The sequence below is a fragment of the Chelon labrosus genome, assembly GCF_963514085.1.
Source record: "Chelon labrosus genome assembly, chromosome: 1".
NCBI lineage: Eukaryota > Metazoa > Chordata > Actinopteri > Mugiliformes > Mugilidae > Chelon > Chelon labrosus.
In genome coordinates, this window is record NC_140337.1 from 2,433,224 (window position 1) to 2,457,715 (window position 24,492).

At 39.8% G+C, this 24,492-nt stretch overlaps 1 protein-coding gene across 1 annotated transcript in view; it reads left to right on the forward strand.

Annotated features, from left to right (window-relative positions):
* Positions 1–24,492, forward strand: part of col4a5 (collagen, type IV, alpha 5 (Alport syndrome)) — a 49,416-nt gene that overhangs the window by 19,438 nt on the left and 5,486 nt on the right. The window contains exons 2-41 of the mRNA XM_084553052.1: positions 1,555–1,611; positions 2,223–2,312; positions 2,485–2,529; positions 2,855–2,899; positions 2,999–3,061; positions 3,142–3,195; positions 3,290–3,316; positions 4,342–4,422; positions 4,651–4,713; positions 4,998–5,033; positions 5,137–5,178; positions 5,283–5,375; positions 6,113–6,166; positions 6,357–6,413; positions 6,904–6,948; positions 7,028–7,081; positions 7,192–7,233; positions 8,624–8,717; positions 9,881–10,168; positions 10,351–10,440; positions 11,232–11,302; positions 11,520–11,711; positions 11,791–11,959; positions 12,408–12,500; positions 12,596–12,700; positions 12,840–12,937; positions 13,135–13,285; positions 13,461–13,574; positions 14,841–15,008; positions 15,704–15,793; positions 15,998–16,144; positions 16,257–16,355; positions 18,437–18,526; positions 18,685–18,824; positions 18,913–19,039; positions 19,165–19,344; positions 19,432–19,482; positions 19,573–19,758; positions 24,086–24,219; positions 24,338–24,410. Coding sequence (XP_084409178.1) covers positions 1,555–1,611; positions 2,223–2,312; positions 2,485–2,529; positions 2,855–2,899; positions 2,999–3,061; positions 3,142–3,195; positions 3,290–3,316; positions 4,342–4,422; positions 4,651–4,713; positions 4,998–5,033; positions 5,137–5,178; positions 5,283–5,375; positions 6,113–6,166; positions 6,357–6,413; positions 6,904–6,948; positions 7,028–7,081; positions 7,192–7,233; positions 8,624–8,717; positions 9,881–10,168; positions 10,351–10,440; positions 11,232–11,302; positions 11,520–11,711; positions 11,791–11,959; positions 12,408–12,500; positions 12,596–12,700; positions 12,840–12,937; positions 13,135–13,285; positions 13,461–13,574; positions 14,841–15,008; positions 15,704–15,793; positions 15,998–16,144; positions 16,257–16,355; positions 18,437–18,526; positions 18,685–18,824; positions 18,913–19,039; positions 19,165–19,344; positions 19,432–19,482; positions 19,573–19,758; positions 24,086–24,219; positions 24,338–24,410 — 3,898 coding nt within the window. The remainder of the gene's footprint in view (positions 1–1,554; positions 1,612–2,222; positions 2,313–2,484; positions 2,530–2,854; positions 2,900–2,998; positions 3,062–3,141; positions 3,196–3,289; positions 3,317–4,341; positions 4,423–4,650; positions 4,714–4,997; positions 5,034–5,136; positions 5,179–5,282; positions 5,376–6,112; positions 6,167–6,356; positions 6,414–6,903; positions 6,949–7,027; positions 7,082–7,191; positions 7,234–8,623; positions 8,718–9,880; positions 10,169–10,350; positions 10,441–11,231; positions 11,303–11,519; positions 11,712–11,790; positions 11,960–12,407; positions 12,501–12,595; positions 12,701–12,839; positions 12,938–13,134; positions 13,286–13,460; positions 13,575–14,840; positions 15,009–15,703; positions 15,794–15,997; positions 16,145–16,256; positions 16,356–18,436; positions 18,527–18,684; positions 18,825–18,912; positions 19,040–19,164; positions 19,345–19,431; positions 19,483–19,572; positions 19,759–24,085; positions 24,220–24,337; positions 24,411–24,492) is intronic.

Below are 24,492 nucleotides of genomic sequence, written 5' to 3' on the forward strand. Positions count from 1 at the left end.
TCCCCTCTCAATCTGATTGAACGCTCCTTCTGATCTGGTCCCTCCGTTCTGACTGAGGTGGTCACATGAGACATTTTGAGTGGAAACACAACCACTGATACACAGAAACACTAACTAGAGCATCATATCTTGGAATATTTCTACTGCAGGATGCGGTACAGATGTGAACAACTGATTTCACCTTCCACTGCCTTCACTGACAGATAATTAAACTGCTGTTGTATATTAAAACCGTTCATTCGGTAAACTCTTGTTGGGATCAACAGAAGAAAAAATGCATCAGTAATCTGATTGATCTAAATCCAAAGAATAGTTCGCCATTTTTGCTGATTCTTAAAATATTGTTGTTTAATTATACAGGATGATTGATTGATAAACAAATTTCTCTCTAAATCCTGTTTTTTTTTTTTTTGTTCATTTATGCGTCAATAAATGTATTTAAGCCGATAAAATAAATCGTTAAATCATACGAATTTTAATAAATAATTATTTTTAAGGCATGTGTATCTACGCACCAATAAGACCCACTTCAGATTATCCTGACCTATAAAAGTTTGTCGACTGATAGAAAAATAATCTGTTCAGTAATTTACTGTTCAAGCATGAAGCATCAATAACTATCTGCTTTCAAAAAAATGGGATTATTTTCTGTTTTTCTTTGCTTTAAATGATCAAATAATCAGGAAAATAATAAGGAAACTGAGATGCCAGGTGTCTGATCTGTTTCCATGTTTGCAGATAATCTGACTTTGCTCACTGAAACTGATCAGGAGCAAAGTGTAATTTCAGATTTGGTCAAATGCGATGATTATTTGGTTTATTCTTAACTAAATATATTCAGTTTAAGTCTTTAGATAATGTTATATACCTTGAATTAATCACAGTAAAACATGGAAACCACCAACATGAACATGGAGGAATAGGATTCACCAACACAGAAGAATGCTGACTAGTCTTTCCTCCCGTGCGCTCTCCGCCTTTCTCACAACCTGCCTGCCTGGTATGCATGCAGCTGATGCCCGTCTGGCATTCACTATGTCAACAAGAATGGGAAAAGTTAATCAGCAGCTTGGCATCCTCACTCCCTTCATGCCTCCATCCGTTAACCCACTTTCTTCTCACACTTCCTTACTGCTTCATGCAAGGGCTGCAGCTTTTCCACTGGTTAATATTTTGATGAGAAGAAGGGAAGTATTCTGAAAGATAAATTTGTTTTGAGATGAGCCTCGCTGACCTTCAGGTGATCATCAAACAAACCTCCCTGTGACTTCTCATGTGTGGGAAGAAATGACGACTGCGTTGTAGTGTGATGATGCAGCACCCTCTAGTGGCGGCAAACTTTTTACACATGTTCCTCAAAGTGTTTACGAATCGTCTGTACTTATTTTTAAGACTCCCTTCAGTATTTTTTGGCTTTATTTGTATTTTACCTAGAGGTGAGAGGAGAAGTTGCGATCACGTTAATCATCCCCAGATGTAATGCCAGCAGTTTTTTTTCTTTGTTTTCTTGTTAAAATACAGGGTGAATAATCTCTTTCTCCTGTTCTTCCACAGGCTTGCCATGGATGCGTGGGATCCAAGTGCGACTGCAGTGGAGTAAAAGGAGAAAAGGTTGGGAAATATGACTCAATACATCTTAAAAATGATAAGCCTGATGTTGTCTGGTATGACAAATGCTACAGCTTTCAGCAGCTAATGATAGCAAACGTTAGACAAATATTAATATATTTTTCTGTTTATGCACCTGTTTGCTGTCAGTCATGTCATCTAATCAAACTCAAAGAACATGTACCAAAAGTGACGTCACCTCACCTCACATAGCCTCACTTTAAATACATTTCTGCATGATGATTTTGTAGAAGCAACTATGTTTTTATTTCTATTTCGGAGCCCTTAATGTTGTATTTGTGTATTAATCACATTTGTGTATTAATCACAAGCTTGATTACAAATCAATAAGCATTTAAGTGCCCCACGTTAATGTTCATGTCTTTACTCCTCAAACTGAACTTTGCATACACCTACTACACAGCTTCTGGGCTGTGTCTCACACACCATGTTTTCTATTTTAATGTAAACCTATTTGGATTAAAGCCTCCATTCCAAAGCAAACATACCGAAGCAGAGACAAACACATATGATCAGACTTTATGTGGATATATACATTTATAGTATTTGAGTGTGCAAAAGACAGTTTCACTGACCGATTCTGTTCATTTCAGGGTGAGAGGGGTTTCCCAGGTCTCACTGGACAGCCAGGAGTCCCGGGTTTCCCTGGACCTGAAGGGCCAATCGGACCCAGAGGAGAGAAGGTGAGTCCATTTACCTGAAGATCCCTAAGGAGGGAGAATATGCGTTATTAGTAATCTACAGATCTATTTCAGGCTTTCATGTAGAATTATTGAAAGATTAAACCTGCGTTCATTATCTAAAGTCCAGTATCAATAACAAATCAATGTTGTAATGTGTTGTTCACCCTCTCAGGGAAGTGATGGACCTCAAGGACCAGGTGGCCCCAAAGGAATTAGAGTAAGTGAATTGTTATTTTATTAATTGTTCTTTTTTGTCTTTTATCTTGACAACAGCAGAAAATAGCTTCATGTCAGAGGGTTTTTAAATACCCGATCACCTTGAAAAATAATTATTATAATTATTTCTTTGAAGCTATATGGTTTATAATAATAGAGAGTGTAGTTAAATTTGACAAATCAGCATGAATTATTCAAATCACTAAAAGATATTTGGTTGTAGTACTGTCCTCCGACCGACAGGTGTCCTCATTTCACCATTATTTAAAAAAATATGTCAGGTCGTGAAGGGGTGTTTTTTGTTCAACTTTTTATTGTTTTACCAGGGGCCTGCTGGATTGCCAGGATTTCCAGGAACACCAGGACTTCCAGTGAGTTTTTTTATTTTATTTTTTTTTCGGAATGTACTCATTTTGCCATACTTATACTCTGTGTGTACTTTAACTTTCTGTTTACTTCCTGTTTATAAGGGTCTGCCAGGGCAGGACGGTCCTCCTGGTCCAAGGGGCGTGCCGGGTTGCAACGGGACAAAGGTGATGAAAAGTACTGCAGAAAATAAAGTCCACTTACAAGCTTTTTTAGGCTGTCATCTAAATATGTTTTTCTTTTCCAGGGTGAAGCAGGTTACCCTGGAAATCCAGGGATCCCCGGATTGCAAGGAATCCCAGTGAGTGACTGAAGTAACTTTCTAACACAACAATCAGCATTCTCTTTGATTCTGTTTTTTTCTAAACTATCTTCTGTATTTTGCTTCTCTGTAGGGTCCACCTGGTCTTCCAGGGCAAAAGGTAAGTTTAATACCGTATATTGAAGCAAGTCAGAATCAGGCTTAAAAAGGGCACATAGGACTTGTTCAGACTTGGAATTAACATGAGTCCTGAGTGATCCAATCACAAGCATTCAGCTTTGAGTAAGTGTACTCCAATCTTGTCATTAAAACGCGTCTCAAAGTACCGCTTCCAATCACAGACTCTGTAGCTTCTATATGAAAATAATGTATCTTTAACCAGCTGCTGTTTCCAAACCAAGAACAGTAACAGTTTGTTGTTTGTAATAGGACATGGGGGACGTGCTACAAATTCTGGATGAAGCCGTAAAGATTCTCTCATTCACAGAAAGCGCTATGTTATTATTTATTTATTTTTCTTTGCCCTGACGTGAGTTATTTTAGAGACCCTCACAAAGGATCTGAATGAGCCAAAACTCTTGTTTACATGGAGGATGTGGCCAGGATGCATTGTGTGTTCACACTACTAAAAGAACATGGTCACAAGTGACCCAGACCACGTCCAAAGGTGGGCTTATCAAGCTCAAATGCAGATCTGGTCATACCTGCACTAAGCCGGACACTTGTGATCAGATCACCCAGGATGCATCTTAATACCGTGTCTGAACAGGGACATAGAACCAAAAAGGAACAAAGAGGTGAATACCAGATGAATACATACCAAAAGAAGTAGTTACCACACATACATTTACTTTTGAAAATAAACCATCCAAAATATATATATTTTTGAAGTTGACAGAATACCCAAAGCTTTTTTTTCTATTCACGTAAATAAATAAAAACAAAGCACATTAGTTACAGTATATATGTCTCAATCAGTGTTTACGTGCACAGCATAGACTAGTTTATGACCTTTTTCTGAAAAATATGATATTCCTACTTAGAAAACTGTCCAGTAGATTTTTCTCTTTCCTTTTATTGCCACAAGATGTCGCTGTTTTCTGGACTCTACTCAGCTTCATGTTCATTATGAAGATACGTTTAGGTATGATTGTCCCTCTCTGCTCATGTTTCCTTCCCCTTCAGGGAGACCCAGGTGAAATAATCTCATCTAACCGCCTTGGACAACAAGGAGCAGGGGGATTACCTGGACTTCCAGGAGCTCCTGTGAGTGAATTATCCTCCTTTTTCTCAACTTTAAAAACTAGCACTGTGAAAACAAACCTTACATGTCTTTTTTAAAATGCTAGTGGAGACGTTTCAAAGATATAAAGCTGAACATCACATAATGTAGAACATATTTAACTTCAAAATGACTGAGCTACAGGAATAGAATCTATAGAGAAGGATAAGAGCTCTGGAAGTAAGATTTTTTTGTATGTTTTCATATCACAGGGCATTCCTGGATCTCCAGGTCTACAAGGTCCACTTGGTCCCCCTGGACCCAGAGGTTATGAGGTAAAGAGCAGCTACCACAATTTCCCCACTTATTTTATTTTATATTTTATACAGAATTATGTATTTCATAACTTATATATCTTACAAACTACATTTTATATATATCTCAGATATTTTATACATTATTAATATATCTTGTGATATATATTGATATACTTATCTACATATACACACATATACACACAATTTATCTTATAAATAAAGTATCTATTTATCTATTACATTCTTTGAGCTTCTGTTGCATGAGATTGATAATGTAAATTGTTTCCGGTGTTGTTTTTAAGGGTCGTCCAGGTCCCCCCGGTCCTCCTGGACCTAAGGTGAGATCATACCCTTTTTATTGATCTAATTTATTTGCATTTTTGTACTATTAACTGTTAAATACAGTGCTGAGTTATAAACTATCTGTACTTGTGTTCACAGGGAAACATGGGCTTGAATTTCCAAGGACCCAAAGGAGAAAAGGTATTTTATCTGTAAAATTAAAAAAAAAAAAAAAAAAGCATGATTTTCTACTTTATAACACAAAAATTACTCATGAACATTCTGTTGTGGCGTTGTGATCACAGGGTGAACCAGGTTTGCCAGGACCTGCTGGTCCTCCAGGACAGGTTGGGGAACAAAAGAGGACACCAGAGACAGAGATTCAGAGAGGAGACAAGGTAAATGAATTTGACCAAGTTGAGACTAAAGGTGCCACCAGTCTTACATTAATCAAACTATTGATGAGCACAGAGCAGACACTGCAGTATACTTTCTCTACAAGCAATCTTGTAATAATATCTGATCTAATTAAACATTCTAAATATTAATTTAAGGACATTTATCTGGTAATTAAAAAGAAAATAAACGATTTTACATTTATTCTTAAAGTCTGGTTCATTCCCTTTACCAAACTGCATTGTGGAGAGTCTCAGCACTAGAGGGCAGCATTGAGCTGTTTAAACTACAAGAGGCTGCAACTTTCACTGCTGCCACATGATGGCAGCAGAGAGAATCCCCATTGTGCTTGAATTCGTTATATTTGTCTTTCTACGTCTTTACATTTTTAATTATATAGGTATCGGTCCCCTTGGACCCAGAGTTTATGAGGTAAAGAAGAGTAAATACACTTGTGTAATAAGTTACAGTGCTGTTCCGTAATGTGTTTTAAAAGTGACTGTATTCTTTTCTTCATGCATCCTCTAATGCTATTTTATGTTCACATAAAGCTCTCATGCATTCCTGTATGAAATGATAAATATGACAGCAATAACCAAAACTATCAAAAAACAAAACAAACAGAATCTATGTTAGTAGCACTGTATAAAGCTTAGGTAAAGGTTGGTGTAGTACATTTTAAACCAGTCAAATACTTTAACTCTAGAAGTTAATTTGAGTTTTTCTGTTTTCTCTAAAGGGTGACCCAGGATTTCCTGGTCCCCCAGGTGATCCAGGTTTTCGAGGACCTCCTGTAAGTATCTTTTGCCATCTGTGCTCCACATCTCAGAAAGAATTACTCAAACAGTAAAAAATTAAAAATAAAAATTGAGGTGGTAGGTTGCAAAACAAGTAGAGTTGTCTTTGACTTTGAACTGCACCAGTGATTCTGTCAAGTGACTGCAGACACCATGTTGTTTACTTGCGTTTTGATATGATTGTAGGGTCCCTCTGGTGGACAGAAAGGAGACAAGGGCGAACCAGGAGAGGCAGGCAAACGGGTAAGTACAGCTCTGTGCTTTAAACCTGCTTGTTTCCCAAACCTCAAACATAACATCAATATGCCTAATTGTCACCCAAAGGCCAGAGTGTGTTTCAGATTGCTTGTCAAATCATCTAAGAACAGCTGGAGCTCCTTTTTTTTGACACATGAATCTGTTTTCTAGACCACTTTAGTTTTTGATTAAAGCATCAACTAGTTTAGTGCAATTTCTTCAACAAGTCAATGTCTGAAAGTCTGTACAATTCATTGCTTCAAGGCTAAAACTGTTGATGAATTCTTGGACAAAGTGACCATAAGAAACCATCTGTCAAGAAGGCTTTTTAACCTGCCTTTGAGCATTGCTGTATTTTCAGTCATGCATGATGTTCTTTTGAAGGACACTGAGGCATCTCTTGAAGAAGATGGCAAAATGTTCTAATTTCCCAAACTTCTGAATATTTGTCTTCTCTTAAACGCAAACCTTGATCACTATTTTCTTCTTCTTGCAGGGCAAACCAGGCAAAGATGGTGATCCGGGTCCTGCAGGATACCCTGTGAGTTTCCCAGACAAACTACAAAATTCACTACACCTAATTCCTTGTTAAAATGCTATTTACACTTCTGTTATCTCAGGGAATCAAAGGCGAGTCAGGACTGCCAGGTTCTCCAGGCAGGGATGGAGAGAGAGTAAGTCTCATATGAATATTTTGTCAAAATGAAAACTATGTTTATGAAGTCATTAGGTGGTTTCAAGACAGTTTAAGTAACACTCCACCGTTCTCTCTCTCACTTCACAGGGGTTTAAAGGTGATCGTGGATACCCTGGACCTCCAGGAGTGGTGTGTATTCTACATTTCCTCATTTAACAAAATAGTCCTAACGCAAGGGTCTTTACAATGCTTATACACACACACATATATATACAGTACATATATTATTTTAAAAAATTAAAATAAAATTAAGACTCTCGCCCGATTACAACTAGGATAGGCTCCAGCTCCCCCACGACCCTTCACAGGAAAAGCAGTTACAGAAGATGAATGAATGAATGAAATTGAGACAAAACATATTATTTGTTAATATATAACATTTCAATGCACTTCTCTCTTCTAACCACTGGATGGTGACATTTCTCTAATTCCTTAAGCCTTTTGACAACTTAATGACTAACAAGTATGTAACTATTTTATAATCTAATGTTTAGCTAAAGTAAAAAAACAAACAACAAAAAAAAAACTAACAGTAATAATTAAAGGAAAAATCAGAATGTGCTACATGCTATATCCACAAGGTGGTGACATTCCTCTCAGTGTCATTCTCACATTTTCACAGTGATTGATTTATTTTTATTTTATTAACTTTATTAGCTCACCACAAAAGACATAACCAGAATAAATCAGGAATAGCTCCAAAACTATCAGGTTCATATGCATGATCCTGGTCTCTATGAATCGCTAAGAATTCAAAGAACGGATTCCCATTGTCAGTAACATTGTGGAAAATTACATTTTTATCCTCGCAAAAAATAATAATTTAATAGATTAGATAGTAGAAAATACCCTCATAGCAAAATGTCATGTACAGAGATGCCACTGAACACATTCAGCTAATAACCAAGAGTTTATTGAGGTACAGGGCTCAGATTCTGTCAGGCAAGTCGCCATGTGGTGCTTAGTTGATGGAGAATTGTGTGGATAGGCTGAAAAGGACCACAAAAGGCAATAAAAACGATATCAATTGCATTTGTTTGTCAGTTGTTTTTGGATCTGATGAAATAATAACATATAAGAAGAAAATGTTCACTGTGAAATTGTGAAAGTTCGGCTGCATGTTTTCTCTATTGACTGAGGCTACCTGTTTAGCGCCGACTCTCTGATGCTCTGTATTGTAGCAATCCATTTTGACTGTCCCTCATATTCACAGGACTCTTATTCTTTAACTAAAATATTCACAACACTTTTTTGATTAAAATACACTTGGTTGATTGTTTTTTTAGGCTTAATGTCTTATCTTTTATAGACATTAGCAAAAAACACCATACCCTATTGTATGAGCTACTTAGCATCAGTTACTTACATAACATTCTGCTGAATCATGGGTACTGGGTTTTACCGATGTATGGTGCTAAAAAACATCCAACGTATTTATCAAGTTTGAGCTAGTTTACAGTGTGTGATCCTTTTCTTGTGAGTTTAGCTGGCTCATTGTTTTATTGTCTTGTTCCATCAGGTGATTGGCAATAATGTTAATGGTCGGGTCGGTCCTAAAGGTGAATCCGGGTACCCTGGATCACCTGGACTCAAAGGAGATAGAGGACCACAAGGTAAACACAAAAACAAATTCCACACACACCAAACAAGCAAATATATTATTTGCTTTCAGGCTGTTCTAAGTTAGCACACTCAATGTTAGTTAAACTAACAAAAAGAACAGAAAATTATTATATTGTAGATTCAGTTTTTAAATGTGTTATTTTATTTAACTCAATTCATTGACATAAAGTAGTCTGGCTAACTGGCTAAATAGTAGCACATGTTATATGCTTGCTAATATAACCACCAAGCTGACAGTAGACCATGATTCAATAGCTCTGTTTCACAGATGAGATGATTAGATTTACTTTGTTGTCAAATAAGTTGATCCCACATGCATGTAAAATAATAACTGGAGAAAGTTTTAGTCGATAATTAGTTAGCTTGAGCAACTGAACAATAATAATACAGTAATACAGTAAAATAACAGCCCGACTTCAGTTTCTTCACTTCCAAATTAGCTGGAAGCTGCTTTTCTCTGTTTTATTTATTATTGTTAAATAGATGTATTAGAGTTTTTGATTACTCAACGAGTAATCATTTGACAAGATTTTAAGACATTTAAAGAATGGACATTGGTTCAAACATTATCTGAGAAAATAACTGTCATTTTAATCCATAACAAAATTATGGACAGTCCATCTTTATTATGGACAGTCCATCTCATCCACTACACCAGACAACAGAGGGGCAGCGAAGCTTATTTTCCAACAGATTGATCCAGCTCCGCTCCCACAGTGAACGCTTTCATACCCTACTCTATCCAGCTGTATAACAACCGACCTTTCTGCAACAGATTACTCCATGTTATTCATGTTAATGGACACTATTGCACCTTACTATCATTCCTATGTGTATATAATATATATTCTTCTGTCTCTATTTCTTGTACATTTGTTCATATGCTAATTCTGATTCTGTACATTTTTGCTTATACTGTTTTTATTTTTATTTTACTAGATTTTACTTATATTTAATTTTATTTTAACTTTCTTTTTACTTGTGGCTCTTAAGAGTATTTTTTTTTCTTATGTGCAGCTAAGCTACTGTGACCAAGCAATTTCTCTTGTGGATCATTCTACAATGATCTAAGTCTAAGTCTAAGTCTAAAATCATTTCCAGATGCAGCCCTGAAAAAGAAATGAGCTAACCTAACCTGATCTGTCTTTTTCAGGTTTAACAGGACCCCCAGGAACACCAGGACTTCCAGCTATCGGTGGTAGTGGTCTGCCAGGACCTCCAGGTTTTCCAGGAGAGAGAGGTCAAAAGGGAGACACCGGCAGTCCAGGGATCTCTTTGCCAGGTCCCCCAGGACGTTCAGGGTCCCCTGGCAATCCTGGTGTACCAGGGCCCCCTGGACCTCCAGGAATTAGCTCAGCAGGACAAACCTGTGTCCAGGGAGAACCCGGGCGTCCTGGCCCACAGGGAGAGAGAGGTTACCCAGGACCGCAAGGCCTGAAAGGTGAGAAAATAAAGACGCACTGTTCATTCATAGATTTCAGAGCTATATTGGAATTCGTGCATAAATTTACAGGTTAACTGGCAGCATCAAACTGGGCACAGTTCTGACTAAACGTCAGAATTATGCAATAATGTATGTCAAATGTCAAAAACCCTGGCCGTAATGATCCAACGCTGTTTTAGGTGATAAGGGCGACACCTGTGTGAATTGCTTTGGAAGCTCCACATCCATCCCTGGACCTCCAGGACCTCCAGGACAGCCTGGATTCCCCGGTAACACCCCTGAACTTTATGTCCCCGATCGATTACTTTTTCTGACTAAACTTGATTCAATGGCAGCAGATTAGTTAGCGCATTTAGAAAATGTGGATGAGGTTTACTTATGAGGGTAACCACTTGACTATAACTGTACTGAGACTTTATTGAGGCTTAGATTTAGTCAGGCAATTTATCATGTGGTGATGAAATACTGAGACATAAGAAAAAACATTGACACATTGGTTGTGTTCAAAGTTTGGCTGTGTGTTTTTTAGCTGAGGCTAGCTGGTTGGCTCCTGCTATCTGATGCTTGGTGTTAATGGAACGAGTAGCTTCTCTAGTTTGAACCCCATTCGAATAACATACACTTGGCCACTTGTTTTTATAGGTTAATATTTTAGAGACATTTGTAAAAAAAAAAACACCATACAATCTTGCATATTGTATGACTTACTGGCCATTAGTTACATAACATTTTAGGACTTAACTAAGGTCCTTAACATGTGATTGGATCATTTAAAAAGTAGGGATGGCATAGCAATTATGACTTGGGCTCAAAAGAATACATCCACCTACAACATTTATCTGCTAGCTACTCATTAGCCAGTCATTTCTCAGTTTAGGATAAGTCATTAGAAACATTTTGATATGAAAATAAAGATATTTAGAATGCAGAGACAAGAGACACTTCCTTTCAAGTTCTGTTCTTCCTTTAGTGACCTGTAGTTCATAAATAAAGCTACAATTTGTTTTTCAAAGCAAGTTCTGTACACATGATAGTCAGTTTCTTCTGCTTCCTCCTTCAGGAACTCCCGGTGCCCCAGGTATCAAAGGAGACAGAGGATTCTCAGGAGCACCTGGAAGTAGCGGCAACCCTGTGAGTAATTTTTACTTTCTCATTCCTGTCACAAGTTAGATTTGGCACTAATTTAGATTTGGTCCTTTGGCAGATATATTTGATAGACTTATAAATGAATAAAATAGTCTAAATGTTTTCTTTGAGCTTCCAATCCAGTTTATAATATCTTTGCTACAATGATGTCAGCATCCCTGAATTATAATATCAAATATGTCTGACTCACTTTCCTTTCCAGGGCACCCCAGGTCCTCAAGGTCCTGTAGGCTACCCTGGAGAGAAGGGAGACCCCGGTGAGGCTGTCACAGTCAGCGGTGTGAAGGGTGACAAGGGTGACACTGGCTTCCCTGGACCACCCGGTCTTCCTGGCCTGGATGGTCGACCTGGTCGTGACGGACAGCCCGGTCAGCCTGGACCCAAAGGAGCTTCTGTAGGTGGCTCAGTTTGCCCATCTCTTACAATGACCAGTCCATCCATGGTGCATTTTATATTTAATATGTATTCAACAGGGCTCTCTGCTGGTGAAAGGAGAACGAGGTCTCCCCGGTGACCCAGGTGTGTCTGGTATTCCAGGAGACAGGGGACCACCAGGTCCCCCTGGCTTTGGACCTCAAGGACCTCCAGGAGAGAAAGGTGTCCAGGGCGTCTCAGGAAGATCTGGATCTCCCGGTGCACCTGGTAAGAAGATGATTTTAGATTTATTCTGATAAAAAGCAAAACAAAAATATACTTGTTTCCCTATGTCAACGTATTTATAACAAAATATCTCAATATCAATGAGAGGATGGCTGCAAGTACCTTCAGACCTCTGCTCTTGAATAAGGTCACGAAAAGTTATATTATGATTCAAATTATGTTAGCAACAATTGATGCCCCAGCTCTAATCTTACAAGATCTGTAAGGCCTTTATTTTGTTAGAAATACTGTAGTGTGGAAAAGCAAAGACTCAAATGTTAAATTTGTCACTTTTTAAAATCATTTGCATCCTGAACTTAGGGAAGGCTGTTAAAAACTGAAGCAGAGAGTGTAGAGCTCTAAATTCAACTTAGAAAAGTACAATTGAACTTTAGTAACGCGAGCTTTCCAAAGGCCCTTTTTCTCATTGAAGCGATCTCCTGTCATGCAGGTGCAAAAGGTGAACCAGGACAGACGGTGGCAGAGAAAGGTTCACCCGGACCCAGAGGACAGGATGGCGAGCCTGGACAGCCTGGTTCACCAGGTACAGGATCGTGTTTTTACTGTGAAGAGCATTATTCATGCTGGATAACAACGATCACGACGATTGACTGGCTTTTTTGTCATCTTCTTTGTCAGGTAATCCAGGTCAGCCTGGACAGCCTGGTTTCCCTGGTGGACCAGGAGGGAAGGGTGACCCCGGACTCTCAGGCATTGGGCTCCCAGGACCCCCTGGAGCTAAAGGTAAAGACACCCACCTCTGTTTAACTCATCTCCCTCAGTCTTCCTCTTCCCTCAACACCCCCTTGACCTTCACATCTTTACATTTCCTCCTCTCCTTATTCCCTTGTACATCTTCACAGACATTTCTTTTCTTCTCCAGGGTTCCCAGGTATTCCCGGTCAGCCAGGAGCCCCTGGAGGACTAGGCAGACCAGGAGTGGACGGACTTCCCGGCCAGCCTGGATTTCCTGGACCCAAGGTGGGCAGATACACGACATGACAAATAAATTCCTTTATTGATACCAGTCATAAATTGGGAAATTTAGATATATAATTGTTAACCTTGTAGTTTCAGTACACTGAATGTAGTTGAAGCTGAGTGGAAAACGTCAACCCCATGTTCTTGTTGTGGATTAATGCCTGCCTGATTGATCCTTTAGTGCGTTTGTGTTGCAGGGTGAGCCTGGCTTTGGACTTCCTGGTCCTCCAGGTTTACCAGGAATACCTGGATCTAAAGGCTTCTCTGGACCAAAGGGAGATCCTGGTTTCCCTGGCACCCCTGGTTCACCAGGACGATCCGGATTTGATGGGGCTCCAGGACCAAAAGGTATCCTGAATAATATGTGAATATACTGTGTGTGTGCAGTTAGATTGTGATTTCAAATGTTTCTTCATTCGCTTTTTTGTTTTCCTTTTATTATGAGAAATTCATTTCAAAATGCACTAAAGCCATCTGACAGAACCCTGAACCGAGAGTCCCTCCCTTTTCTGTCTCTGTCCAGGTGATGCCGGTACACCTGGCAGAAATGGAGCTCCCGGTCTCCCTGGAACCCCCACCATTGGCTCACTGGGGCCACCTGGTCCTCCTGGACCACCAGGCCCGATTGGACCACCAGGTATGAGATAAAAAGCTGTACTTATTATCAAACTTTTTAAAAAGTTTGCATCAAGTCTATTTTAGATTGCAGCTGAAAATGTATTGTAGTCCAGGAAATGGGAAGACGTAGATCTTAATATGTTTGCAGCTCAAAATCAGATTTATTTTATTTGTATTGATTGGAAATGATGATATTCTGACATTGTGTTTAATTTTATACTGTATTTGTGCATGTTTTTTGTGTGTTTACAATTTTGGAATATTTAGTGGCTCATTTGGCATGACCGTCCTCTTTGGAGCTTGTAAAGGTGTGGGATGTAATTTTGATAGAATGGTTTCAGGCTATCCTGTAATGCTGCACACTTTCTATGTAAGCTCCCCAATGCACCGGACTGACCGTTGTGTGTCTGTTTGGTTGATTTACGAGCATGTGTCACCATTTTGGGTGCGTTTGTGATCAAGGTCTACAGATTAAGTTTGAATATGAATCCACACCACTGGACGGACTTCTCTTTCTTGCCTGCGACAGCATCACACTCCAGTGTATTATGTGCACAGCTTCACTTTCACAGAGCCGAAGCATCACTTTAACGTCACTCAAGGCTGTTTGTTGTCGAGCACAGCTATAGTAAACTAACCTTGCAATAGTTTAAGTTCGCCGCTTTAACCTCCCACCTCTCTTTTTTGAACGTACCCAAAAAAACGCACGCTAACCCGTATCCAACAAAATGTTTGAACACTCCGGCAGAGCTGGACAGAGTCACTGTTCCTATTACGCAGATGACACTGTATTTTTCCTCAAAAATGTTGGTGTGTTCAAAAGCCGGCTTCATGTACAGTAGCTGTTTTAATGCATTTAATGCATTATACTTTGTTCTTCTCATATCATCCGCTCCGCCCTGTGCGCTTTGAAACACACCTCTCCTTTACCTGCGACCCACTGATGTCAAGGCGAGAAAGGTATTGTAATCCAATACTGGTGCTGGCTGATGGCTGTTAAATGGCCAAAGATGTCACATGTGATATTGTGATTGCATTACACGGCAACTTTATTGTGTATGCTTCGATTTTTGCTTTGTTTTTATTGTTTTGAAACAGTTCAAACACAATTTCCCTCATCTTGCTGGCTCTGGACTTGAAACTGGGAAAATAGATTTTACATTTAATTTTGTTGTGGGCTCACCACACAAAGGAAACAGAGCCCAGAATGCACTCAATAATAAGTTAGTGTGTCTTCAAATCATTGATAAACTGGGAGTTTTAAGGCTTGGTATCGGTATTACAGGATTCCCTGGAACAAATGGAGCAAAGGGAGACCCCGGCCCTCCAGGTCTAGACATTCCAGGTATACCAGGAGACAGAGGAATTCCTGGTTTCCCAGGTTCCCCAGGACCAATTGGAACCCCAGGACCTCCTGGAGGACCTGGACAGGATGGTGTGCCTGGACTGACAGGTAAAATATCACATTAATGTCATTAAACTATAGTCAATTAAAAATGTATCTTTCATTGGTATTTTATATTTATTGGTGTTATGATGTGCCTACAAGGCTTACCTTGTAAGGAATAAAGCTTCCAAATGTCAAATGGGATAGATTTTGGGTCATTCCTGCACTGTTCATAGTTCAGATACACTTTGTTTACAGTTAGAGAGCTAAATTAGTAGCTTTACTAGCTGACTAGCCAGCAACTTATGGGTGTCTGTGAAGGTTCTCAGTTATCCAGGTCATGGTCTATCCAAAAACGTTAAAGAAAGGTAACTGGAGATGTTTCGTCGTTCAGTCAAGTAGCTTCTTCAGTTCTAAAGGACTGGTGGGGAGTTGGGGTTTAAATAGAAACATCTGTCAGTGTAACCCATCAGAAACTTGTTTTACTAGTGTCTGTTATTTAATATGAGTGGTTACCGAGCTGACTCACTCACTAGCTAGATGATCTGCATGCTAGCAAACTTTGGTGGCCAGTTTGCAAAATAATTAGTAATCTGCTTATCCTGGTTTGGTAGATGGTTTACTGACTAGCTGACGAGGTGCCAATAAGGCTATTTAATGTTAACTGGCAGCTAATGACTATTTAGTAATCTAATTTATAATATTATTTTTATTTATTTTTTGCTATGATTGCTATATTGCTCTATAATGTTTGCCTGCAGGTCAGAAAGGAGACACGGGTCCCATGGGATCTCCAGGACCTTCTGGAGGACCAGGAGGCCCCGGAGGGCCCGGAGCTCCTGGACTTAAAGGTATCCACACTCCATACCACATATCCATCCCTATTCAACATATCATTCAGAGTATGCCTCTAATTTTTAATACAGAACTAGAGTTTGTTTTGGTGGATACAATTCAACATAATTGGTGGTTTGTGTGATGCTTGAGGGTACCACAGGACCCCGCCAAATATCACCAAATAGAGACAACAACCTCACTGATGTCCTCATGCACAGGTGAACCTGGATTCCCTGGAAGAGACGGCTCACCAGGTGGCCCTGGTGGTAAAGGAGATAGGGGAGACCCCGGTGTCGCAGGACCCCCGGGACCCAGCTTTTCACCACCGGCCTCAAAGGGATCCAAAGGAGAGCCTGGAATACCAGGTACAGCTTCACATTTTTACTGCCCCTCAATGACTGATTGTAATGTCGATTTTCTTAAAGCTACTTCACCCACTGTTGTTAATACAATTTTGTGTGTGTATGTGTCGTACAGGTGTACCAGGTTCTCCAGGACAGAAAGGTATCTCTGGTCTCCCTGGTGACCCAGGACTGCCAGGATCAGACGGACGCCCCGGAACCCCCGGACCACCAGGTACGGCTGTGCTCTACATGACATACATTCAATTTCAATTCAATTCACTTCAATTCAATTTTATTTATACAGTGTCGATAACAATGCAAATTGTCTCAAGACGCTTTACAACATCCGGTCTGAAACCTGGCCTGAAACCCCCAGAGCAAGCCTGAAGGCAACGGTGGCAAGGAAAAACTCCTTTTTAACAGGAAGAAACCTTGAGCAGAACCCAGCTCATATGGAGGGACCCATCTGCCTAAGGCTGGCCGGGTACAGACAGAAAAGAGAGAAGAGAACAGCAGAAACGAGATAAACATACATCTGTCATAGAGGGACACACAGCAGTTAACATGCTATACAGTAATAAGAATAAGAATAAGAATAAGAAAAACTTTTATTAGTCCCGCAATGGGGAAATTGCAGTTCACAACAGCTTACAGACAATGCAGAATAAAAAAATAGCAAGAGCAAAAAGAGTAGCTGTAGAAGATAAATAGTGAAACAGAATCAGATAGAAATATTGCACAGATTGAATTGTAATATTGCACGGGTTGAATTGTAAAAAAGTTTTTACACTTATGGTGTAGTACTATTGCACATATGATGTAGTAATATTGAACATGTTAAGAGTGTTCGTTGTGGAGCCTAACAGCAGCAGGAAGGAAAGACCTTCTGTATCTTTCCTTCACACATCGAGGGTGAAGAAGTCTGTCACTAAAGCTGCTCCTCAGTCCTGTCAGATCACCGTGCAGGGGGTGGGACTCATTGGACTGAATTGCACGACTAGTAGTAGATAAGAAGTTAGAGGACAAGAGCTCGGTGCCAGAGAAAAGAAAGTGAAGGATAGGGGCTCCTTGGAGGCTTTTTAACGAGTGATTTGGACAGCCAGACAATAAGTAATTACAGTAGTCCAGCCTGGATGACACAAATGCATGAACTAGTTTTTCAGCATCAGTCTGAGACAGGATGTTCCTAATTTTGACGATATTACACAGGTGAAAGAAGGCAGTCTTGGTTACTTGCTTTATGTGCGAATTAAAGGACATATCCTCGTTGAATATAACACCAAGGTGTTTCACAGTAGTACTAGAGGTCAAGGTAATGAAATCCAAAGAAACCGGGCTTGCTCTGGGGGTTTCAGGCCAGGTTTTGTAAAGCGTCTTGAGACAATCTGTATTGTTATTGACGCTATATAAATAGAACTGAATTGAATTGAATTGAATTAGATAATTAATCTCTGAGATGTTTAGGGCCAAATACAATGACTACTGTTTTGTCTGAGTTTAAGAGTAAAAAATTATAGGTCATCCAAGACTTTATGTCTGCTTGCTTGGAGTTTAACCAGCTGATTCGTTTCACCTGGTTTCATGGATAAATATACCTGGGTGTCATCTGCATAGCAATGGAAGTTTATTGCAGCAATCTTAAAAGACAGAGGCACATATCCTGTTAATAAAGATAAATTTATCTGGTTCAATATGGAGATGTTAATTAATGGAAAAACCTCCTTGAGCAGTTTAGTTGGGATTGGATCTAGAAGACAAGTTGATGGTTTAGATGCTGTAATTGTTGAAGAGAGCTCAGAAAGATCTACTGAAGAGAAGGATTACAGATATTGATAAGGTCTTACAGAAGTTTCTAATGCCACTGTACTTACATCTTTGACAGCTGGAGGAATGATGCCTTGCAATTTTTCTCTAATGCTTGCAATTTTCTTAGTAAAGAAGCTCATGAAGTCATTACTACTGAGGGCTAAAGGAATAGATGGCTCAACAGAGCTGTGGCTCTTTGTCAGCCTGGCTACAGTGCTGAAAAGAAATCTGGGATTGTTCTTGTTTTCTTTTATTAATGATGAATAATGCTGCTCTAATATTATGGAGAGCTTTTTTATAAGTTGTTAAACTATCTTTCTAGGCTATGTGAGCTTCTTTCCAGCTTTCGGACTGCCTGCTTTGAAATGTGCAACAGTGAATTATACCAGGGAGCTAGCCTCCTCCAGTTCATGACCTTCTTTTTCAGAGGGGCAACTAAGTTTTGAACATATAGTAAGTAAAAACATATCCATGTAAATATATTCGTAACACTGTTTCTGTGTCCAGGTCCTAAGGGAGATTCTGGAATCCCAGGAGGTCCAGGTTCTCCTGGATTTCCAGGACCAAAAGGCAGTATGGGAGAAATGGGATTCCCAGGTGGGTTTGCATGCTTTATTTTAAATCTTTTAAAATATAGTTATACTATATTTAACTTTTTAGGTTAACTATCTAAACCAAATTTTGTGTCATGAATGCTCTTTTTAAACATTTATTAAATTTCCTAATGCTAACATCTTTCTATGATGATACCACAGGACCATCAGGGCAGAAGGGTCTACCAGGACAGTCAGGTAGACCAGGGACCCCAGGACAGCCAGGTTCACCTGGTTTCCCTGGATCCAAAGGTGAACCAGGTTCTGCTGGGGTCGGACCACCTGGGCAAGCTGGACTTAAGGTGCGCGATCCAACCAGTGAAATTTTCTTAGAAAGAATAACTTCAAAATGAAAATATAGTTTTGAAATACTAGTTACTTGTCTCGTAGGGTGAGCCAGGACAGCCAGGGTTTCCAGGAAGTCCAGGACTGAAAGGTGGCCCAGGCTCGCCCGGTCTTCCAGGTTTACCAGGAGGACCAGGTTCCAAAGGCGACCCTGGCCTTCCAGGTTTCCAAGGTAAATTTGAACTACTGACATTAACTGAAGGATATGTATTTTTGTGTTAAATAGAGCTAAACAAATTTTTATTTGGTCTTGTAAGCTTAAAAGGTCACTCATAACATCTAATGCTTTCCTGTTAGGTTCCCCTGGTATCCCTGGTCCTAAAGGTCTTGACGGTGCACCCGGTGGCCCTGGTCTTGCGGGAGGTCCAGGTAGACCAGGAGAGTCCGGTCGACCAGGATCACCTGGATTGCCTGGAGAGAAAGGTCAGGCAGGTCGGGACGGGATCCCAGGACCGGCTGGAGTAAAGGGGGAACCAGGTAAGATAAGGGTCATCTTTCTAAAATGTTTCTTGAATATTCTTATAATGTACACAGTTTGGTCACTTCAGTTCATTTCTATTCCAGGGCTTCCTGGTTATGGTGGTCCCGGTCCTTCTGGGCTTCCAGGGTTGCCAGGTGAGATACCTCTGACTGTCTTTATTATTTTTATTTTATGTGATTATTTTCCCATCAGTTTCTCACTTTTCTGTCTCACTATCTGTGAAGGTGCTAAGGGAGACATAGGTCTTCCTGGTCCAGCTGGTAGACCTGGTTTCCCAGGCACCAAAGGAGATGCTGGCTTCCCTGGTGTTCCTGGTCCTCCAGGTAACCTTGGGCCTCCGGGTCCCGCCGGACAGGCACTGCAGGGCCCTAAAGGACTCCAGGGGCCCCCAGGACCACCTGGAAGAGCAGGTAAAGCAGTTGGACAGTATTATTGGACAGTGTAATCACATGTATTGCTCTAAATTGCTGCCTGGTTTTATGATGCTGGTCGAGTGATAGACCACAGACTCAAAAGTCCTACAACGTCTGCTAAATAGAGTTGTCCATATTCTGCTAATGCTAAAATGGGCAATTTAGAAATGTCCATAACCTTATTTGTTATAATTACCTGGTGTTTGCTAGCAAGTAACATTTTCAGGCTTCATTGTTGCGGCTAGTATCCACACAATGCTGATTTTAGAGAATCAACCACCAAGTTGCCTAAATGGAAAAGTTAAGGTATGTTTGACAAGAAACTTTTTAATTCTAGAAAGTTGTTCTTGTTACTATAAATCTTTTAAAAGAACAACATTCATTGGAAAAAAAACAGCGTGTAGTAATAGTAATAGTCTAAAAACCACAGGCACGATCTTTGATAAACTCTTCGTCTTTTTTACCCAACCAATAAAAACCAGACAGCAAATGGCAGAGACTATCAGTGTGAATGTTTTCATTTCCATGTCAGCTGATTTGCATGGGACATTGTCACACCAATCAACACCGGTGGCCATAAGAGCCATGTCACTCTTTGAGCACCCACACACCTGTCCAGTCATTGTCAGAAACTCTGACCCCTCCCCCTCCCCATCAGGAAATGTTGGGGTGGTCTTCGTCCACCTCCTCACGCACCAATCACTGTTTGCCACCAAGGTCAAAACCCAACAGAGCATGAGTTTATGCCACATTAATGTGTCTGTGTCGTCATCCAGTTTTTTTTGTATCCACCAATCCATCCGTCCTCATGTCTCCTCACCCCCTTTCCCTCTTCTCCTGTTCCCATCATGGGCGAAGCTGTAATCTATTCATCTCTCCACAGCCATGAAGTCAAGTATATGTATGTGTGTGTTTGATTGTCTTCTCCTCTGGCCCTCCTTACCGGTGTGTGTCCAGTGTTTGTGGATCATTTTGAAGAAAAAGTTGGTTTTCACAGCCAAGCCTGAGACAAACTCAAAACACTCTCCCGTTTTATTACAACAGTAATTTTAAAGATAGATAGTCTAGATGAAAGTGTTTTGGGTTTGTGTCCAGCTTTGCTGTTGTGTATTTGTTTTGTCCCACCAATGACTGATCTGCATGGACACTGTCTGTTCCAACAATTGTGCATACTCACTGAGAACAAGCCTCACATGGTGCCCACCAGAAAATGTAGTGTTTTCCGCTTTTTGACATGGCATGTCAAATTGTTGTTTGAATTATTATTATTATTTTTTTTTATTTAATTTTTGAGTAACTTGTTCTTTTGGAGATTTTAATGTTAAAATCTGTTGCTAGAGGGACAGAAATTTTGATTTGCAGATTACAAGATTACAATTTTTAAAAGTCATTGTCAGCACTGACCACACACCATCCCTGTGTGAGGCTTCTTTTCGGGGGGTATAAGGATGACAAACTGATGTTATGGAATCTTACGTGCTGTTTCCTGTGGCTTGGCCACACCCATTGTGGTTTGGCCCCACCCATTGTGGTTTGGCCCCACCTCTTCGCGTGATGACTCGTGCATCCGGCCGCTGCAGGCCCCACAGGTCAGATCATCGGCGTCCAGACTTCTACTGCACGAGTTTAACCTCTGATCCACTGGAAAACAAATTTCTGCATCCTCTTTATTCCTTCCTAATTTCTGACTTCTTTCACTTTCCATGCATACTGATGGCAGCGTAGTGCACATTTAACAAGTAAGCACCGCGTTTTATAATGAAAATAATAACACACCTGAAATTTTAAATAGCACTGGAGTACAGTGTGGCACAATCAGCATGTTATCTGGATCAATCTGTCAAATAAAAATCAGAATGCATCAAACAGCACAAAAACACACCACATAACTAACTCACCTAAAACATTTTGTCACCCTTTGTAGTGTGTATCGTAAACTGTAATTCTAGTTCTTGATATTACCGACATATACAGTATATTAGTTGCTTTATAAGTACTTAATTACATTATAAAAGATTAAATGTATAGTTACAGCGCCTAGCAGAACCTTCCAAAACAAATTTCCTTCCAGCTGTTAGGAGTCTCTAAACCAAGTCACCTGGTTCAAAATTTTAATGCACAGATTAACAGCTCGTGTAGTTTGATGCATCTTCCTCATTTGCAGAAAATTTTTATATCTTTTTGGCTTTTTGCTATATTTTTCAAACCTCAACAGTGAATTGATAGCAAATTTTGTAATTTGGAGATGCTGTTAGGACCAACATCAAAACTGCAGATATATCATTAATATATAAGAGAGGACATATTCCGTATTTTTTTTTGTCATGGCACACAAAACCTATAAAGGAGTCCAAAACCAACAACTAGTTTAAACTCTTAAAGGCTGTGGTACACCAAGCGGATGTAGTCTTTGCGGTGTGTAACTTTTTGGTTCAGACATAGGCAATGGGAGTGACGTCACAATCGATTTCTGGTTCCTTCAGCCCTCTGAATCAAACTGTACATTGCTTGAAAGCACAGCGCCTCATGACTTGAACAGTATAATGCCAACACCACAGCAACAGTAATTCCTAACCTTGTATTAAGAGTAAGTAGAAGTGAAGTTGTATTTTTGCCACAACTTCACCTACTTCAGGTTCATTTAGAAGGAAAAAAATATGAAGTGGCCAAAACTCCAGCTATCCTGGTAACACATTGAATAACTTTATCTTACTGACGCAATTTGGCTCCAGAGATGACCCTGACAAATTGCATCGGTCAAACAAAGTTAAATGTGCTACAGGTGTTGCTGGAGTTTTGACCGCTTCATTGTAATAGTACGTTCCTAGCTTTTTAGTCGCCTTCAGGGGAAATATCTGTTAAATAACCATGCAACAGACTAACCTGTCTAAAGATTAGGTCTTCTTTAGTGAAAATAATACTAAGCAGGTAATCCATCTATGAATTTGACATGACTTATCTTTTCCGTGGTTACCACTGGCAAAAAAAAATTTCTAAAATATCTGGTTATTACTCAGCGTTATCTCAGCAGGACTGGAGTTTTAATGAGCTACATAGTCGTTGTTGGTTTTAGACTTTTTAAGGGGTTTGTCAACACTCCATTAAACCAGACAGTCTGCATTTATGCTAACGTACAAGAACTTCACCAGTTAGATAAACCAAGCCAAAGCAGCAGATGTGTGATTAATATCTACATAAAGGCAAAATGTCTTTTTCATGTTGGGTCTGACTGTGTTTCTGCTCTGATGTAACCTCGTCTTCTTTTTCTGCCCCATGTCGTCTAACCGGCTCTGCTTTACCTGGGAATTTTGGAAACCCTAGGTCTTCCAGGTTAGACACAAGTGGTTTGAAATTGTTGATACACATGCTGTGGTATATGGTTGTTGTTAATGAGGTTAATGTGTGTGGACTGAAGGTTTTTCATATCTGTTGCAGTCTAATGCAATAGGTCCAAGGGTGACTGTAAAACTGAAATTCTGATTCATGTGGGGATTGTATCATAATGGTGTGTTTGAAATCTAATGTCAGCAGTTGTGCTTTGACCCTGCCTTTACTCCACAGGACAGGCTGGACATAACACTCATACATATATAAAAAAAACACATTTTACAATATTTTACTACTTTACAGGATTGTTTCTGTCTGATGAGTCTCCTTCACATGCTATATAACCGTATAACAGTGATATACAAAATATGTCTTTATCCCTGTTGTTGACGGTATTGCTGCTCTTTAGAAACAAATATTGTCAGTGGTTGAGATCTGTGCGTGGAGTGACAATTCAAGTGAAAAAAATGTCAAACTCTTCAGTGGTTTTCATGAATGAAAGGAAAGCGTATCTTATATACCGTATATTTAGCAAATTACAGGCTGCTCTGTAGGTTTGTTTCATGTGACTGCAATGTGTTTTTTGTTATATACAGTGTAGCTTATTATTGTTTTCAGTTAATAAGCTAAATTTAGACAAGAATGTCAATTACTTGATAGTACCAACATTTGTTTGGAATGCAGGGGACGTGAACTGAAACATTTAAAGGTTCATCCAACTCACAGTATATAAAAAAACAAAAGTTGAAACAAGTGCAACTGGACTTGTAGATTTTCTTGAAGACATAACTGGACTCGGAGTGTTTCATGTAGAATTTCTTGAAGATGTTGCTGGACTTGTAGAGTGTCTTGAAATTCTGTAAGTCCAGTTCCCCTTGTTTGAGGCTTTTTAAATCAAACTGATCCCAGTTCTGGTGAGAATATAACATACAAAGTCAGCAACAATCAGTTGCTTCTCTATTGCACGTGACTGACCGTTCAACCTTTGCTTCTGAAGGTGCACCTGGCCCACAAGGTCCCCGTGGACCTGTAGGAAGTGGCGGCGTTAAGGGAGATAAGGGTATACCCGGCACTCCTGGCCAGCCTGGATTCCCCGGACAGAAAGGAGACGGGGGTGTCCCGGGATTCCCGGTAAGATCATAATTGTTTTTTGTCTTAAACTTGAAGAAAGTAGGAAAAGACAACTTCTTGTGGATTCATTCTTTGTTCATCACTTAAGATTTAAAGCTCTGCTCCTCTTTCTTACCAGGGTCCCTCTGGTCTTCCTGGTGCCCCTGGTTTGAAGGGAGACATCGGACTGCCCGGTGTTCCTGGATTCCCAGGTTGGTTCACATTAACAGCATTTTGTGCTTCTTCCTACAATCCGAACCTGTACTTCAGTCATGAGTGTTTGTCGCAAGCAAA